The sequence below is a fragment of the Helianthus annuus genome, chromosome 2 (assembly GCF_002127325.2).
Source record: "Helianthus annuus cultivar XRQ/B chromosome 2, HanXRQr2.0-SUNRISE, whole genome shotgun sequence".
In the NCBI taxonomy this organism is placed as follows: domain Eukaryota; kingdom Viridiplantae; phylum Streptophyta; class Magnoliopsida; order Asterales; family Asteraceae; genus Helianthus; species Helianthus annuus.
Window position 1 is genome coordinate 145,315,150 of NC_035434.2, and position 17,670 is coordinate 145,332,819.

General features: G+C 36.9%; 1 protein-coding gene and 1 long non-coding RNA gene across 3 annotated transcripts; one reads left to right on the forward strand and one right to left on the reverse strand.

The window, feature by feature from the left end:
* Nucleotides 1-1,376: 1,376 nt before the first annotated feature.
* On the forward strand, nt 1,377-6,363 carry LOC110923410 (protein WVD2-like 5). 2 transcript variants are annotated; one of them, XM_022167514.2, is made up of 9 exons: nt 1,377-1,585; nt 2,049-2,272; nt 3,122-3,334; nt 3,872-3,930; nt 4,463-4,534; nt 4,931-5,030; nt 5,140-5,211; nt 5,621-5,728; nt 5,806-6,363. In XM_022167514.2, the coding sequence occupies exons 2-9, from the start codon at nt 2,051-2,053 to the stop codon at nt 6,157-6,159; spliced, it is 1,200 nt and encodes a 399-aa protein (XP_022023206.1). In that variant the 5' UTR covers nt 1,377-1,585; nt 2,049-2,050; the 3' UTR covers nt 6,160-6,363. The 2 variants fall into 2 exon arrangements, with proteins under 2 accessions (XP_022023206.1, XP_022023210.1); XM_022167518.2 differs by having other exon boundaries at nt 1,380-1,585; nt 2,041-2,272.
* Nucleotides 6,364-6,889: 526 nt separating this feature from the next.
* On the reverse strand, nt 6,890-10,155 carry LOC110923441. The gene is made up of 3 exons (XR_002584091.2): nt 9,746-10,155; nt 8,151-8,216; nt 6,890-7,107 (listed from the first exon to the last, which is right to left on the reverse strand). It is a non-coding gene; the product is annotated as an uncharacterized LOC110923441 (long non-coding RNA).
* Nucleotides 10,156-17,670: the final 7,515 nt, after the last annotated feature.

Here is a 17,670-nt window from a genome sequence, read left to right on the forward strand (position 1 = left end):
TAAGAAGCGAGCGACGAGTAATTTGGACAACCATAGATTTAGCACGTTTCCTTTGATGTCTCCGCTATCGGGTCACGACTAAGGTCCAACTGTCCGAGGATGACAAAAAGATTGAGGTCGGATCGTCCGAGGATGAGGCTCTGGTTGAGGCAGGTGAGGCGATGAATATACAACAATGAACAATTGTCGCATTGTGGCGTATGGTGAGAGCGAGAGACGATTGACGACTGCTGATTGATAAGAGAAAGATGTCAAATATTGTCGTTTCACGACTTAGAGTTTTAGTTTTAAATTTGGTGTTAAATTTTTTTATTGGTTTGATTAGGCTAGTATGGATAAATATAATTGTATATTTGAGTATAGTGGTCCAAATGTAATAGAGCGGTATGTATAAAATATGAATATACATGTAATTTGTGTGTGCATATATAATTATATATGTAATAATTTAATCAAAATTAATTCGAGCCGAACCGAGCCGAGCGGACCTTTGCTCATGCTTAGCTCGTTTGTAAATCGAACCAAACCGAGCGAGCATATTCTGAGCGTTTTCCGAGCGATTGGCGAGCGAGCGATTTGAACAGCCCTACTGTGACCGTTATGAAGGAAGGGTTACATTTGCTCGATTGAGGGCATCTCATGATACTTTTGGTGATTTAGTTGGCCGTTCAAAAGAAGGTACCATTTTCTCATCCTGTAATTATCTCAATATATAAATTATCTCTTTATATAAATTATAAGAAGATGAATAATTTTTTTTTTTTTTTTTTTGTGATTTAGTCTATTTCGTCATTTAGTTAAACTTTTTCATTTGTAACCATGTAGTTTAATTATTATATTTTTTCTTTTACTTTAACCAAGTTACTTTTGTAACCCTAAATAGTCTTTTTAAAGAACACGTTAATACTGTTTTAGACATATTTTTTAAACTTTTCTTTTCTTTGTTATAACGAGTGTGTCGAACGTTTTTTTTAACGAACACGCCGATACTCTTTTGAACAGAATTTTTAACTTTTCTTTTTCTTTGCTATAACTAGCGCATCGAAACCAACCGAGTTTCTATCGTTTACCTTTTTTTACCTTTGTTATTTACTATATTGTTTTACCTTTTCTTATTATTTAGATGCTTAGAGCTGAGTTACGACGCAAATAGCATAACACATTTAGATATCACTTTATTTAATTTTACAAATTTATTTATCGGTTACGCTATACGTTATGAATTCTAATCGCGTCCCTACGCATCAGACGGGTAACTTGTAAAATTCAAGAATTCTTTAAAAAAAACCGTGAAAAGGAATATGCTGACCAATTTTGAAGACACTTTGTTCACCGTTGGATTTAGATAGATGACTTGTAGCAGCATTTATCACCGACGCTCCACCAGATTCGCTTCCACCAATTCAATCCCCTCCTCTTCACTCTATTTTCCACTGTCTTTCATCACAATCTCTACCTGCAATAACCATTACACACAAACCCATTTCATTTCACACCAAAAAGATTCATATTTCATCCAAAGATCCCACCTTTAGTGTTCTCTGTTCATGGCCTTTTGATCTTTGTCTGCTACTCTAGTCTCTAGGTGGGTCTTTTTAGTACTTCATATCTTAATAATGTGTGATTTGTTATAATGGGTTTATTCTGTTCATGTGTAACTTGAATCTTACTGATAGAACATTGGATCTGTTTATAAGTTTGAAGATCTAGTTGTGGGTAGATGTATTTTGGCTAGTTTTTAAATAAAGGTTGTGTCTTTTGTTCAGATTTAGCTTGTGAAGTGATTGGTTAGTGCTATACTGTTATAAAGTTTGAATCTTTATTTAGATTGGTTGATGTTTAAGGGAAAAATGAAGAAATGTTAACTAGGGTTTGTGATTCTTTGATTGAATCTAATGTTGTTGACTTGTTGATGTGTTAATTGGATTATGCCGAAAAGGGTATATGTTTAATCTGTTTGTTTAGTTTTTTCACATAAAATAGTAGTTAAAATGTAGGCTTTTATTTTTTATTTTATGGATTAAAGTTAAGTTTTTTTAGTTTTGTAGATATGGCGGACGTTGACGTTGACGTTGATGATATGATGGTTGCTTCCGGAAATGGGACTACTCATGATGCGGTTCATGATCAGTTTTCCAACCACACCGAGGAGGATGACTCGATGGAAATCGTAGCGCGAATTCCGAATTATAATTCTGAAAGTAAAGAAGGAAATGGGAGTGTTAACGAGTCCTTTTCTGAGCAAGTCGAAGAAAGCAACGATGCTTTCAAGGTACTAAACAGGCTTATTTTGTAGTTTGGATATTCATAAGTTATTTACCAAGTCAACTATGTAATATAAGTTTAGTCAATCTGACAAATATATTCATGTTCATCCTTTTGTTAACGGTTATAGCATAGTTGTCAATAGCGGCTATAGCGCTTGCTAGAGTGAGCTACATAGCGATGCGCCCATATGGCGCCATAGGGTGTTTAGCGACAAATAGCGACGTTTCTGTAAATTTTATTATTTTTTTGTTTATTTTTTATAAATATAAATAGTGAATTAGCGATGCCCATTAGGGTTTTTTTTGGTTCACGATTGAAAAAAAGAAGCGTATATAGATGATTAGTGATAGCGTATTTTAGCTATTTTTGATAAAATATACATGTACAATATTTCCTAAACATTCTACTACTTTATCATTAAACATGAAATAATGGGTGCTATTACGTCGCTATCGCTATGCATCATATAGGTAGCTTGTTGCTATTTACCGCCGTTCACTATTGACAACTAGGGGTTATAGAAGAATTGACCGAATAATACATTTAGACATAAAAACACATTCTAGCACAAGTTTCATGGTCGAATCCAACTTCCACTAGTTTTCTACCGTAACCTCTTGAAGGCCACCTGCCCAGCGTAAGCGGTGCTTTATCTAGTCTTACTAGTTAGCAGAGTACTGGTGGGGCCCGTGAGTATACCTTAATGGGTCTCACGGTCACCAAAAAAAAAAGCAATTTGGCATCGGGAATGTTTTTCATCAACTTCGTAACAAATGTTTGTGAAATTTGTTAACCATCATTGTTTTCCGTTTTTATTTGTTTTCTAAAAGATAAGGTATTGTTTTACTATCAGGAGCTTCAAGTGAAAGATACTGATGATTTACGAGCTCAACCCAAATGTCAAACTGATACGGGAAACGGTTTGGATCATAAAACGGGTACAACAAACAAAACAGATACTAATAACGCAAAGAAAACTAAGGTTAAAAGCAGCCCGGCTTCTAGTGAAAAGAAAAGTGGCAATTCAAAGCCCGCAGTAGTTCAAGTTAAGGCTCGTCTTTCTAAGGTACATTTTCTTCTTTATATGTCTATGTAGTTATGCCGCTTTTTTTGGAGATTATCTTCAATAAATCTACATAGTAAAACCTTGAGTAAAGTACACGGATAGTCCCTGTGGTTTTCCAAAATTTTGGATTTGGTCCCTAACTTTTCAAAAGTACAAGGATGGTCCCGGTGATTTGCACTTTGTAACGCATTTAGTCCCCAACTTTTGCTAAAAGTACATGGATGGTCCTTGTGGTTTGCACTTTGTGACGCATTTACTCCCTAACTTGGACCACCTAAAACCTTTAGATTTGTTGGCTGGGGACTAAATACGTTACAAATTGCCAAATTGCAAACCACAAGGACCATCTGTGTACTTTTGGAAAACTAGGGACCAAATCCAAAATTTTGGAAAACCCAGGGACTATACGTGTACTTTACTCTAAAACCTTTTTTATACACTTGTTTCTTGAGTAACACCAAGTTTCCGTAATTTCTGTATATAATATAATCCTTGCATAATAAACAAGTCACGTTCCTTATTGGTTTACGTCTGCAGCCTGTAAAGTCGGATTCTATAACGTCTGCCGCCAATGTGGAGCAATCTGAAGGCGTCAAGTAAGTTTCGTTTACTCTTAAACTTTGCGTCCAATGTCTTTGGTTATATGAGCTCTATGCTTCGTTGAAAACTAGTAATTTTACCCCGCGCGTTGCGGCGGGAGTTTGATTATCAGTACAATACCAATACCGACACTCAGTATAGCAACAACGTAAACCATGGGGAAAAGAACATCGAAACGTCAACGTACGTATCAGAAGAAAAACACTAAAAGACGAAATGGTAAAAGCAAAAATAAAAAATAAAATTACCGGTTCTGATGATAGCGATACTGCTAAAGATATTGTTTGGTTTGGTTTGGTTTGTCACGTTAGCAAGAAAAATCCATAAAAGGCGAAATATTTAAAGGAATATATGTTAGCAAAGTTAAAGTAGAGGGGGTAAACATGTATATAAGCAAAGTTAACTAATGGGGGAAAAACTTTATCAAAGTAGAGGGACTAAACATGTATATTAGGAATTTTAAAGTAGAATGACTAAACATGTAATTTCTTTATAATGATAATGCTTTATTTATTTATTTTATTACAGGGAGAAGAGTAAAGTGAAGTCGGTGAGAACCGTTCATGGAAGCACAACTGAAGGAAGAACACATTCTTCTGAGTATCCTTTTTCTCTTGGATCTTACGGGTTGACTTTTGAGGTCAATTCTAATTCGTTTTCATGTTCAAATTTGAACGTTTCATTATCCACACGAATACACGATTTAATGTAGGTATCAAATATTTCTCGCTAATTTGATAAAAAAACATATCTGCTTTGACTTTGAATGTCAAACTTCTATTTACCGAAACTACAATTATACTTGTATGTTTTGAAATTTTAACTTTGGTTCTTTTTCGGAGTTGTAATCCTTATTTACTCTTTGATCTTGCTACCGATCGTTTCTGAAAAGATAAACATGGTCACATCAAATTCAAAAAGAAATTTACTTTGTTTGACATTTAAAGTCAAAGTAGGACATTATTATGTTCGGTTTGTCCTTAATTACTTGAATAGAAGCTCTACAACAGGAGATGAGAAACCGCAAAGACAGGGCACACTGCCAGCTTATAGTTTTAGTTTTAGGTGTAACGAAAGAGCGGAAAAACGGAAAGAGGTTCAAAATATTGACCTTTGACTTTTGACTTTTGACTTTATGAGTCATATAAGCATAATTAACCCTGAAAACTTTATTTATTTATTTATATTTTTTTTGCATTTGGTAGTTTTATTCTAAGCTCGAGGAAAAGATCCATGCGCAAGAAGAGGAAAAAAACACATTGCAAGCAAAAACGAAGGTATATTTTAGAGTATAGTACACGGATAGTCCTTGTAGTTTTCCAAATTTCTTGATTTGGTCCCTAGCTTTCCAAAAGTACACGCATGGTCCCTGAGGTTTGCACTTTATATCACATTTAGTCCCTAGCCAACAAATCTAAAGGTTTTAGCCTTTTAGGTGGTCCAAGTTAGGGAGTAAATGCATTACACAGTGCAAACCACAGGGACCATCCATATACTTTTGGCAAAATGTGCAAACCACCAGGACCATCTTGTACTTTTGAAAAGTTAAGGAGCAAATCCAAAATTTTGGAAAACCACAGGGACTATTCGTGTACTTTACTCTATATATTTTTTTGCTACATATCTAAAGGTTGATAAACGTCAAGGCGATCGATTATAACAATAAATTGTATATATTTTTTATAGGAACATCAAGAAGCCGAGATTAAAATGTTACGCAAGAGCCTTATGTTCAAAGCAACACCGATGCCGAGTTTTTACCATGAAACTCCTCCTAAAACCGAGTTAAAGAAGGTAAGTTTGACTATACAAAGTCAAACAAACTACTTTTAAATCTCGAAACCGATAACGATTGATTCTTAATCATGTAGATACCGACCACGCGTCCCAAATCTCCAAAACTTGGACGGAAAAAGGATTCGCAATCACCATCAGCAGAAACGGAAGCAAACGGCGGTAACACTTTTCGACCGCGGTTAAGTTTGGATGCAAAGAAGTCATTAAACAACAAAACCGTCACTAAACCTCATTCTCCTGTTCCTGCTAAGAAGCCGATTAGGAAATCGCTTCCTAAACTACCATCTGAAAAGACGAAATTGCCCGCTGACGATAAAGATACAACTTCTCGTGAAATTACAATATCGTCCAATGAAACAAATGAAGTCGAACCAAATCAAGATTCATCGCACGTCCAGGAGGCAGCTGTTGAGGAAACAACCAATTGAAATATGTAAATGGAACCGTTGTTGTTCATAGTCAGCTGCCTGGAATACGAAGCGCGGTTTAGTGTTTTTATCGCGCTTTTTTCGAGTATGGTTGCGTGACCTTTTTGCCCTTATTTGAGCATTTGTTTCTGAACTGAATGTGGTTTAGTTTACTAGTTAATTATCAAGAAACTGCCTGGAAATGAGATTGTTAAATTTCTGTCATTTGAGGCTTCATTTGTATTTATACTTTTGGCTTTTGAATCTTTGTGACACCCTTGTCCAAGTTTGAGTCAATACAACGTCAAGGCTTTCGCGGAGTTCCATGGCAGAGCCGTTGCAGGGAGGACCATAGATTTGTGGACGCTACGTAAGATCAAAGTCTTAGTTCTGGAAGCAGGTTACCGGAATGTGGAGATCAAGTACCTTGGAGACTTTAATGTGCTATTGGTTTTCCGATCAAAAGAAGAGGTATACGCTTTTCGGGTTGACGCTCCATGGGACTGGATGGTTCTCTAACTGTGAAATATGGAAAGGGTGAACGTTGGTAAAATGAGAGAATAGCATGGCTAAAGATACAAAACGTTGGTAAAATGCGTCTCAAATTCAATCCGAAGATAGCGATTTGTCGTTAGACTGTGTGGGAGTGCTAACGGATGGATACAAGTAAGAAGATTGAGGAAGAAGTGGTCTTGAAATGAAGGTTTGGGTGGAAGAAGAGAGGGGGAATGGGTGCCATGTAAGACCCGTCTTAAAGAAGAATATAAAATTTACATTTTATACGAACTAATTCAAGAGAAGTTTACATTCTCTTTAAAACATAAGCTAGACAAGGTAGCAATCATTCAATTCAAAATACAAGTCCACATGTTTTACATTTCAAAAGCATATTAACAAAAGCGGATGCTAACGAGTGTTTGATTCTTGACGTGGATTGATCTTCATCCAGGGTCTTAACTTAGTAGTTACCTATCATACGATTTCATCCAAACGATTAGCAATCACCAATATTTGAATGAAAACGCTAAACACAAGAAAGCAAAACAATTTTTCTAAACAGGGTGACCTCGCGTCGTGGAGGGGCAACCCAGCTCCCTTGCGTGGTGCGAGGGAGAAAAAAGGTTGACTGGGTCCTCCGCGCGTCGCGGGAGCAAGCCCTCTCCTCCGCGTGGCACGGTGGAGAGTTGACAGTTTTTACCCTCGGCCATATTTTGCCAAAATTTTCACCAATTTCCATCCAAACTCGACCCAGATTTAGTTTTTTCTCGTCTTAACACTTTTCGCTTATATGTATGTATAAGTCCAAATACACTACCCATGCCAGAGTCTTTTGAGTTTTCATGCTCTTTATTTGGTTTGACGTTTATTACCCAACCGACCCGTTTAGGAGGCGTTTTGCATCTTAGCTCGTGCCTCCTAATTTCTTGTTAAATTTTCCCCGTTTCTTCCAACCACAATCTTTACTATGATTTATTTTTTTGTACTAAACCTTAACAATCACTTATTCCTTTCGATTTGATACTTTACCCAAAGCGACCCGTTACAAGACTTAGAGATATATAGCTCAAATCTTTCATACCCTTTTAGCAAAGTTTCTTATTATTTTCCAACCACAATCAAAATTATGGTTGGTTTCTTGGAACAATACCTCGACTTTTACAACCCCACGGGTCATTTATATGTTGGTTTTACATGGCCTTATAGACCACAAACGACCTGTTTGCTTTGCCACTCATGATTCTCAACAAGCGCGAGTGTCAACCATCCTTCTCATTAATTTTCTCCATGGTCCATGACCACAATTATTTCCTTTAGGCAATACCTCAGCTTCTATGACCCAGCAGGTCATTTATACTTCGGTTTTACATGCGATTTGATACAGTTTTATTTTAAAACACTTTTCTTCCGTTTAATCCCAAAAAGGGACCCTTAAATCAATTCTCTCTAGTATGTCATTTAGCAGTTTCAACAACAATATGGTATAGTACAAAGGTAACAATATAGCTACGTACCTTATAGCTTTCCTTTGAGACGAGAGTTCTTCCCGACTTGGCCTCCCGAAGCCTCATTCGAGTTGCCTATAGTTTACAACCCGAGTGGCCGTTAGGACACAAAATCATTCATAACCTTTCATCAATACTTGCAAACAATCATTCTTGGGATTCTCACCAGGGTTTCTCATGAGTTATTACCAACTAGTTTTCACTTAGGCATTTTATTAAACATTTGGTGAGCATTCTTTTCAAGCTATTTAATTAGCTTAGTTTGCTAACTTCTATCACTTTATCTCAACTCAACTAGTTGAATCATTCATTAGGAACCCAATTAAAATTTATATTCAGTTAAAGCTATTACATCTAGTTATTACACATGAATTTGGGGCTTTTCACACTTAGGTTAAAACCCACTTCACCTTATACTTTGGATAATCATCCAAGCATGTCATTAAATCAAATACTTCACATTATCAACAAGTATGATAATCATAAACACTCCTACAATCATCTATACATATCCTTACAGTGATTTAATCACTAGACCTTCTTACTTCATGGATTTCTCCTAAACTTGAGAATCCACCAAAAGTAAAATTATGACATAACTTAGGTTTAGATGATATTGTGTAATCTAATCCCTCAAGCATGCATCAAAACCCCTTTGATTTAAGTTCTAGATTTCTGAATTTATGTTCTTGTGCAAGAAGGGGTTTCCCTCTCTTCTCTTTCTGTATCTCAACACACACACATACACTTTTTTTTGTGTTTTAATCAATTAAGCTTGCCACATGTTCAAATTCAATCCTTGTAGTTTTACTAGTTATTTGTTTGGTTAAAATCCACATAACTAGTAATTAACTAATACTTAACATTCATGGTTATAAGATATCGTATAAATTCTCAGTTAAACATGATAATCGAATTTAGTATTTTTGGGGTGTTATATGCAAGAATGTATAGATGTTTAAGAAGAAAACAACGAGGTGAATGGGCGGTGTTATAACCTAAATCCTATAACACTGGTTATTAGGACACACAAATGTTACAACTAACTAGACACCTTAACATATTTACATTGTGACCAAAGAGACACATTAACACATTAACATTGTGATCATACAGACACATTAACACATTAATATTGTGATCACATAAGCATTAATTACACATCAATTCAACTAAAAAATAAAATTAACAAAAGAGTTAAATGCCATTTTAGTCCCTGTGGTTTGGGCCATTTTGCCAGTTTAGTCCACTTGGTTAACTTCATTTTTAACCTGTGAGTCCAAAAAGGTTTCACAGTTGCCATTTTAGTCCACTTGGTTAACTTCATCCATTTTTTCTGTTAACGAGAAGGCCAATTTGGTCATTTTGTATGTAATTCTGTTAACTAAAAGGACAATTCAGCCATATAAAATGACCGAATTGGCCTTCTCATTAACAGAAAAAATGGATGAAGTTAACCCAGTGGACTAAAATGGCAACTGTGAAACCTTTTTGGACCCACAGGTTAAAAATGAAACCTTTGGACTAAACTGACAAAATGGCCCAAACCACAGGGACTAAAATGGCATTTAACTCTTAACAAAATTACCATTTGCAACACTTACACAACACGAGAATCATCGGCCAGGGTTAGCTTCAGTCCTAGAGACGCGATAGTAGGTACCAGTGCCACAAAAGCAAATCACATTCGATACCTCAACCCTGTTTGAGCTTAATTTCGAAGATGACGATGATGAGAACTACGACGTTGTAAACGATTCACCCAGATTATAAATGGATTGTTGATTTCGAAGATGGATTGACCAAATAAGATGCATATAGGGAAGATGGATTGATCAATGGGAACAGGGTTTAAAATCAAGGCTTGAAATGCAGGAAAGCAGAGATTGAGGGTATAATAGTCATTTCACCCTCTACATGGACGAAGAAGAGACGACCTGTGCAGGGTGGCATGATATGATAAATTGAAACCATGAGGGTGCATAGTGCAAAAAAATATAAATCGTTTTAAGGAGGCATCTTGCTCCCACCACCAAACCTAATACAGGCAAATTGCACTTTACTTAAAATAGAATAAAACTATAATTAGTTGATTAAAAGGTAAATGAGAAGTATATTGGTTAAAAATAAATAAAATTAACAGATATATATTTTTAAAACTACAAATCTTTGATATATAAGTTTTTAATTTCGAACGGTATAATTTACAAATATACCCATACAAGTAATATGTATTAAAAATTGGAGTTTCCTTGTTATCATCAAAATCCAACTGATATGAGCAAAAATGCATATGTTTTTATATCAAATTATTACCCATTATTAACATGCTTTGTTAATGAAATGTTCAAATAGGCTTAAATTGGTTTATATTGAATTATTAGGACAAAAATAACCCAAGATTAACAAAGGCAGCAAAATCGGGCGAAAAACAGAGGAAAATAGAAGAAATTGTCCAGACACGCCCCATGCCTCGGCAGTACAAGACAGATAAAAGCTTTTGGAAGATTTGGAGGATCGTTTGGGGCCCACAAAGTTGACCACACCCCATGCTGACAGGACACGCCCGTGCCTTTGAAACCGGGAGTAGCCGGTCATTTGGCTAGTCATGGCTCGTGCCATCCAGGCACACCTCGTTCCTGGCGCTAGCCAACCTATAAATAGAGCCCGTCTCCACCATTTTTCTTTGATCATTCTCTCCCCTCTTCTCCAGTACACACTTCTCTTCTACTCCACACTCTCTAATCATTGTAATCATTAGGATGAACTCAATAATCATTAGTGTAATTAAGCTTTTTATGATTTATATAATCTTTACAATTTTGATCATATCTTCTTCCATGACATTCTTGGCTAGATTCTTGAGGGTGTTTGGGGGGAACTTATCCCCTTGATGTCAAGATAACTAAGGAAATTTATGGGTAAGCAAGGTGTGTGTGTGTGTGTGTGTGTGTGTTAATGAATTTAACTAATTAAATAGTTTATTGAAAGTGAGTGAAATAATAGTGTCGCCATTGATTTGGGTCGTTAAAGTTTCCACCTAATCCTTAAAATCTACCAACAATCTTACGTCACCATTGGTTTGGGTCATTCATGTTTTCTATGTCTATGTAGAATCAAAACATGTTGATGGTCTTAACTGAGGTTAAAGGTTTTAGATGGGACATCGGGTTAGGTATGCTCTTGCCTTTACGTGAAGCTACTACCAAAGTGTAAAGGACTTAGTTTATATAAAAGTTGTAACGCCTCATTTTGGAACTTTCCTTATTTAGAAAGTTTGTTTGTATTTCCATTAATGGAAACTTGTAATCCTCTTGTATTCGTCTTTCCTTTCCATGCACTGTAATCCGAGACCTGAATCATAATAAAAATCGTTCTTTTTATACATTGTGTAATACATAATTCATACATACTTGTTATGCATTCATTATACGTGCAAACTTGATACCTTTATACGTAAATACATACTTGCTATATATGCAAATTCATTTTATACATACATTTATTCATACATCACACTTATGCATTGCACTTACACGTTTAAAACGCTTAAAACCAGCAAAACACGCAAAAACAAACTCGGACCTTCAAGCAACTGGGCTTTTCGTGCGAAGGGAGCCCTATTCGCACGAAAGGGACCACCATCCCAAACACCCAGTCGCCCAAGCCCATCCGCCCCGAAGGCCCATTCGTTCTTATGGCCCACCAAGCCTATAAATATGAACCCTCACCCTCATTTCTCACCTTCCACACTCTGAATTTCTCTCCCAACTTACTGAAATTGAGCATTCCAGCTGAGCTATGATGTATTGCAAAATACATCTTTATTCGCGTCCGTTTTAGTCGTTAGATATTCGTTTTTAGTCCGTTTTTAGCGTAGAATGTACATACTATTGATATTTTGTGATTTCCAGGTCTTTACAACCAAAAGAAGCAGAAATGAGTTGAAATCTGGAAAGGCGAAAGGCTGGATCGGAAAACGAGGGCTCGGAAGCAAGAACGAAGAAAAAAATCAATTCTGGAGCTTCTAGGCGGGCCGCGTAAGCTTATGCTTACGTACTACGCGGGCCGCGAGAGATGTGTATACGTGCAGCCAACTCAACAGGCAACGACTAGTAGGTTTTTTTGAAGTTATAAAACATCATCTTCATCAACAGTCGGGGATCATACGAATTTTGGATCTTGAAGCACCATTGAAGGCTGTTGAAGGTTCTTGAGCATCTTGGGAAGCAAGGAATCATTCAGGTATACTCCAGGAGTGTTCGAGAGTGAAGACTACGGGTTTTACTATCCTAATCTTTCGTTCTTCGTTCGTTTTTATGTGTAACACGATGAATTCAGATCTGTTTATGATTTTCTTTATGTTCTTGATCATGTTTTCTGGCTAAAAACCTTTAACTACCTAGGCTAATGACAATAGTTTAAATAAAGTTTGGATCTTTATTCGATTTTTGGCGTGGTTATGGATTTTTCTTGTATTGTAAAAGCTTTGGGAATTTAACTTGGTGTATATGCGTGCTTGACAATTGTTTTTATCACTGTTTATTGCTTCGTATAATCCTTGGTGACGGTCTTTATCACATAATAGGGTTGTGCTAGGGTTCTTGATTTAGGTGACGGTCTTTATCACGTAATAGATCATTAATCCTTTAGGGTGAAAATCTAGTAAGTAACCTTAGAAGTAATTTTCGGTAATTTAATAAAATCAAGTGTTCTGCTAATCTTGTCGCTGTGAGGCTCGAGGTTATTAATAGGTCTCGGTTTGGTTTATAAGTCCTTAAACATTCCATTGTCTATTAAACCAGAATTAAAACCCGTAGTTGCTTTAGACTTTCGCGCTGTGAGGTAGATTGTCTTATATAGGCACTTTCAAGAAACTAGAGGACTGTGAGGAAATCTAGAAAACCGGTAAGCGTAACAGCCTAGGTAGTGCCACAAGAATCGCCTTGAGAGTGTTTGAGGGGCTTAGTGGTGTCTTAATAGGTTTAGTATCCGAAGATGCCGGTTCCATACCACAAAATTATCGAATAGAGATCCATTATGAGTTTAGCTTGCGTCTAGCCTAGGTAGTCTTCATCATCTCTGGTCAAAGTCTTCGTTCGAGTTCGTGTTAGTTATTTAGCTAATCTAGTTTTTCGTTGTCACACCCCGATATTTCCACGTTTCACCGGTGGGCCCGGTGGGGGATTACCGTGACGTAGTTGGTAACATTACAGTCAAACAACACAATATTTAAATGCACAACGGAAGCAAAAGATTGATATATTTCAACTTTAATAAATTGTAATATCAAGTATCACAACAGTCGAAATTAATCCACAGGGGATCCAAAATAAATAGGAAACATGTTCAACAGTTTGACATCCAAGCTTGCGGGACTTATTGAGGATTCTAGGAGAAAGCCAGCCTAGTTCGCTTAGTACCTGCACTTAACCTTTTTGGGAAAATACGTCAGTTTACACTGGTAAATACATTCAACCAACACTTTTGTAAAAGGTTTAATAAAATTGATTTGAATGCACGTGGCACAAACTTTTATAACTTGGGATAATTATTTTAATATAATACTTGTAAACGAATTACATGTTTCTTATGCGTTCAGTAGCCCGTTTCGTAGACCGGGTTAAAGACTAATAGACACACCACAGGTATAATGCCCACAAGGTTATTCCTTAAGTGGGATACCGTTTTTCATATGCAGCTGTCAGGTGTACGCCTACACCCCGTGCTTAGGTCGTGGCCATTTCATGAATGATGCCAGGGATATCCGGGACATGGTCATTAACCCCCCAAAGGCTTTAAGCAAACAAAACATTTTAAAACAAAACATATCAATAATTTAACCTCTAATCGATTAAAAATTCAATGCTGGACCAAGCGGTATCCTAAGCCCGTATAAGGGAAATTAAGTCAAAAGTATTTACCTTTGCAAGTATAATTCACAAACAGCAAGTGCAAGTAGCTTTTACTGGGTCTCCTATTCTGGAACGAAGGTTTATAATAACCTATTAGAATCCTAACGGGTCTTTGATTAAGCTTAAACTTAGACCAGTTAGTTTTAACGAAAGATACGGTTCGAACGCACGAAAGCGAAGACCGGAATAGAATGTGATTTAGACCCGACAAGTTTGAAGACTTGTATAATATGGGTAATCCAACCACATTCTGGATTTTGAGATAAAAACGACAAGGTTTGACCCGTTTCCGCTAATTTATGTAAACTAGTTACATAAATCGAACCGAACGCGTAATTGGCGTAACGGATAACCGTAAGAGTCTTATGCAGGTTTCTTAAGTCAATATGCTCTAAATATGTTGTGATATCAGTAGGATACCTTCCATTATGCCCATAACGAGTTTAATCCCATAATACGCCCCGTAGGGGTATTTTGGTCATTTTAAAGATTATAAAAGAGATTATTTATATTTCTGATGTTCGGGTCTGAAGTAATCAGTAAAACCACTTATTTTAACAAGTTACATCAGTAGGTAATAAGTCTTTATGACAAAAATGGTTTTAAACCCAAACTATGCGTTTAATACGTGTATAAAGTCGTTTTAAGCGGTTTCCGGGTTATATAGGAAATCTGAGTTTTCTGATCAGGTTATATAGTTCAAAATACTTTATTTATTATTTAAAATCAGTAGCAATTGGATTGGCATCAAAATACTATGTAGAACTCGTTTTATGTCCGAAAAGGGTATATTCGGTGTTTACCGTATCAAGGTCATAACCTTAGGTTATGAGCAGGTTAAAAATAATTAAAAATCTTTAAAAATCCTGAAATATTATATTACATCAGTGTGTAAAAGGTTTGGTGTCGAAATTTGGGTTTAGATAAACTTTATGCTAAGTGCGCCGTTTAATTAACAAAAGTTTTCTTAATTGCGCTATTTAGCATAACTCCTATTCTAGACCTCTAATTGACATGAAATTTTCGGGACATGTTTAGAAATCAGTAACTAAGGTTATTGTCCTTTCACATGTCCAAAATTCTCGTTTTAAGGTCAAAAGGGCATTATGGTCAACATTTAAGCATTTAACGGAAATGTGCAAATGACTCGGACAAACATCGAACCAGCCACAGAGGGTTATACCATCATGTAACCTAGTCCTAAGGGAGTCCTAAGGCATTTCTAAGTCATACTAAATCGGGTCAGAACTGAAGTCAAAGCAAAAGTCAAAGTTTTGTGACTTTCGGTTCTGAACCGGGTCAAAACAGTAAGTGGTCGGATGAAACAAGCTTAGACCAGTTCTTAAACTTGTTATCAAGTTATATGAGTGATAAAACAGGTTACATGCCATCTACATTGTTAATTATGCGTTAAATCGAAAATTAGCATTCTGTTGACGTTTTCTAATCAACTTTGACCCGATATTTGAACTAGTTAGAGTGGGAATCAGAGGGTGCCCTTTTAAGGGTTTAATGCCCACATAATTACCAACATATAAGTACCTTTGATTCGACTAATCACTGGACCAAGATTGATTAATCGTTAAGTCAACTGTTAATTACGACGGTTTGACTTTTAAGCTAAAACTAAGCAAAAACTTAACTAAGAAAGGTTAAGCACACTTACTGAAGTCTAATGAACGACCAGAGATTCTTAGAGAAGACACTTATGCTCCAGAGATGATCAGAAATGCAGATTGAAGGTGTGAACAATTGTTACAACATGAATGGCCTTTTATAGTGATCTTGGTGGCTCAAGATCATGACAACTAAGTCTACAAGTGTACTCAGATCATCAACAAGTGCCCCTGAGGCCTAGGAGTCGTTTAGGGGTCGCCCATGCTGCACAATAATGGTTTAAAGTCGGTTAAAACACCAAACAGTGCTGCTGTTCGCATTTTCTGTATCTGGGAGGCTGATGCGGCCCACGTAAAGTCCTTCTAACCTTTACGCGGCCCGCCTGAATCACCCTAACAGATTCAAATCTTTTAGTATCAGACGCGGCCCACATAAACTCATGGTAACTCTTACGCGGCCCGCCTGAGACCTGCTGTAAGATTTTTCAAATCTTTTTCAATTATTGCAGTTGGCTCTTGGTTTTACGGAGGGGTAACTTTGCATTTTGGGCCTTTCTTATTTACGTATAAGGGCCTCGTGACTTTTACCCATCTTGTTAAGTCCTCGGTTGCTTTGTTACTACCCGAAAAGTCATAACTTTCAATGTTGACGCTTTTAACCCCTCATGTACGAATTCGACCTCATGTACGAATTCGATCATAACTTTCTCATTTGATAACGAAACTTTATGAAATTTATATCGTGCATTCTTGTGAGCATAATTTACCATTACAAAGCTTCGGGTTTGCTAAAAGGTCACTCAGAGGTATAACTTAAACATGTTGACACATTTAACCCCTGTAGTTTGTAATTTCTCACTTTCTTCCACATTTAGTTCCGTATGATCCATGATTCATTCATTTGAAGGTACGGGCATCATGTAGGGTTACTGTAAAGTATATTTATCCCTTGTTGACATTTTGAACCCTTGAATTCACATACTTTCTATGTTTGTCAACTTTAGTCCCTCTATAGTATTCATTAACACGTTCCAGCTTATGACACATGTCAATACATTATAGGACGTAAATTTTCGAGGTGTTACATCCTCACCCCCTTAAAAGAAATCTCGACCTCGAGATTTAGTCAAACAAATGAGGGTACTTTTCTTTCATCGTGGACTCTACCTCCCACATGTACTCGGGACCTCTACGGGCATCCCATTTAACCTTTACAATCGGTATATACTTCCTTCGAAGCTTTTTAACCTGTCGATCCTCGATCGACACAGGTTTTTCAATAAACTTCAAGCTCTCGTCTATGTGCACATCTGTATACGGTATAACTAGTGATTCACCAGCGAAACACTTCTTCAGATTGCAGATGTGGAAAACATTATGAATACTACTGAGCTCTTACGGTAATTTTAACATATAGGCAACTGATCCGACATGTTCGATGATCTCGAAGGGTCCAATGTATCTCGGGCTTAACTTGCCTTTCTTACCGAATCGCATCACTCCCTTCCAGGGTGATACTTTAAGCAGTACTTTGTCACCTACCTCGAAGTTAAAAGGTTTACGTTTCAAATCTGCGTAGCTTTTCTGCCTATCACGGGCAGCTTTCAGACGGTCACGAATTTGGACAATCTTGTCCGTCGTTTCAAATATTATTTCTGGTCCTGTCAACTGGACATCTCCAACTTCCGCCCAACAGACGGGTGTTCTGCACTTTCTACCATACAAGGCTTCGAAAGGAGCAACCTTAACGCTCGTATGGTAGCTACTGTTATACGAGAACTCGATTAATGGTAGGTGGTTATCCCAATACCACCTAAGTCAATCACACATGCACGAAGCATGTCTTCTAAGGTTTGGATTGTACGCTCACTCTGTCCGTCCATCTGAGGATGGTAAGCCGTACTGAAGTTTAAGCGCGTGCCCAAAAATTGTTGGAAACTTTTCCAAAAATGTGACGTGTATCTAGTATCTCTGTCAGAGATAATAGACACAGGCACG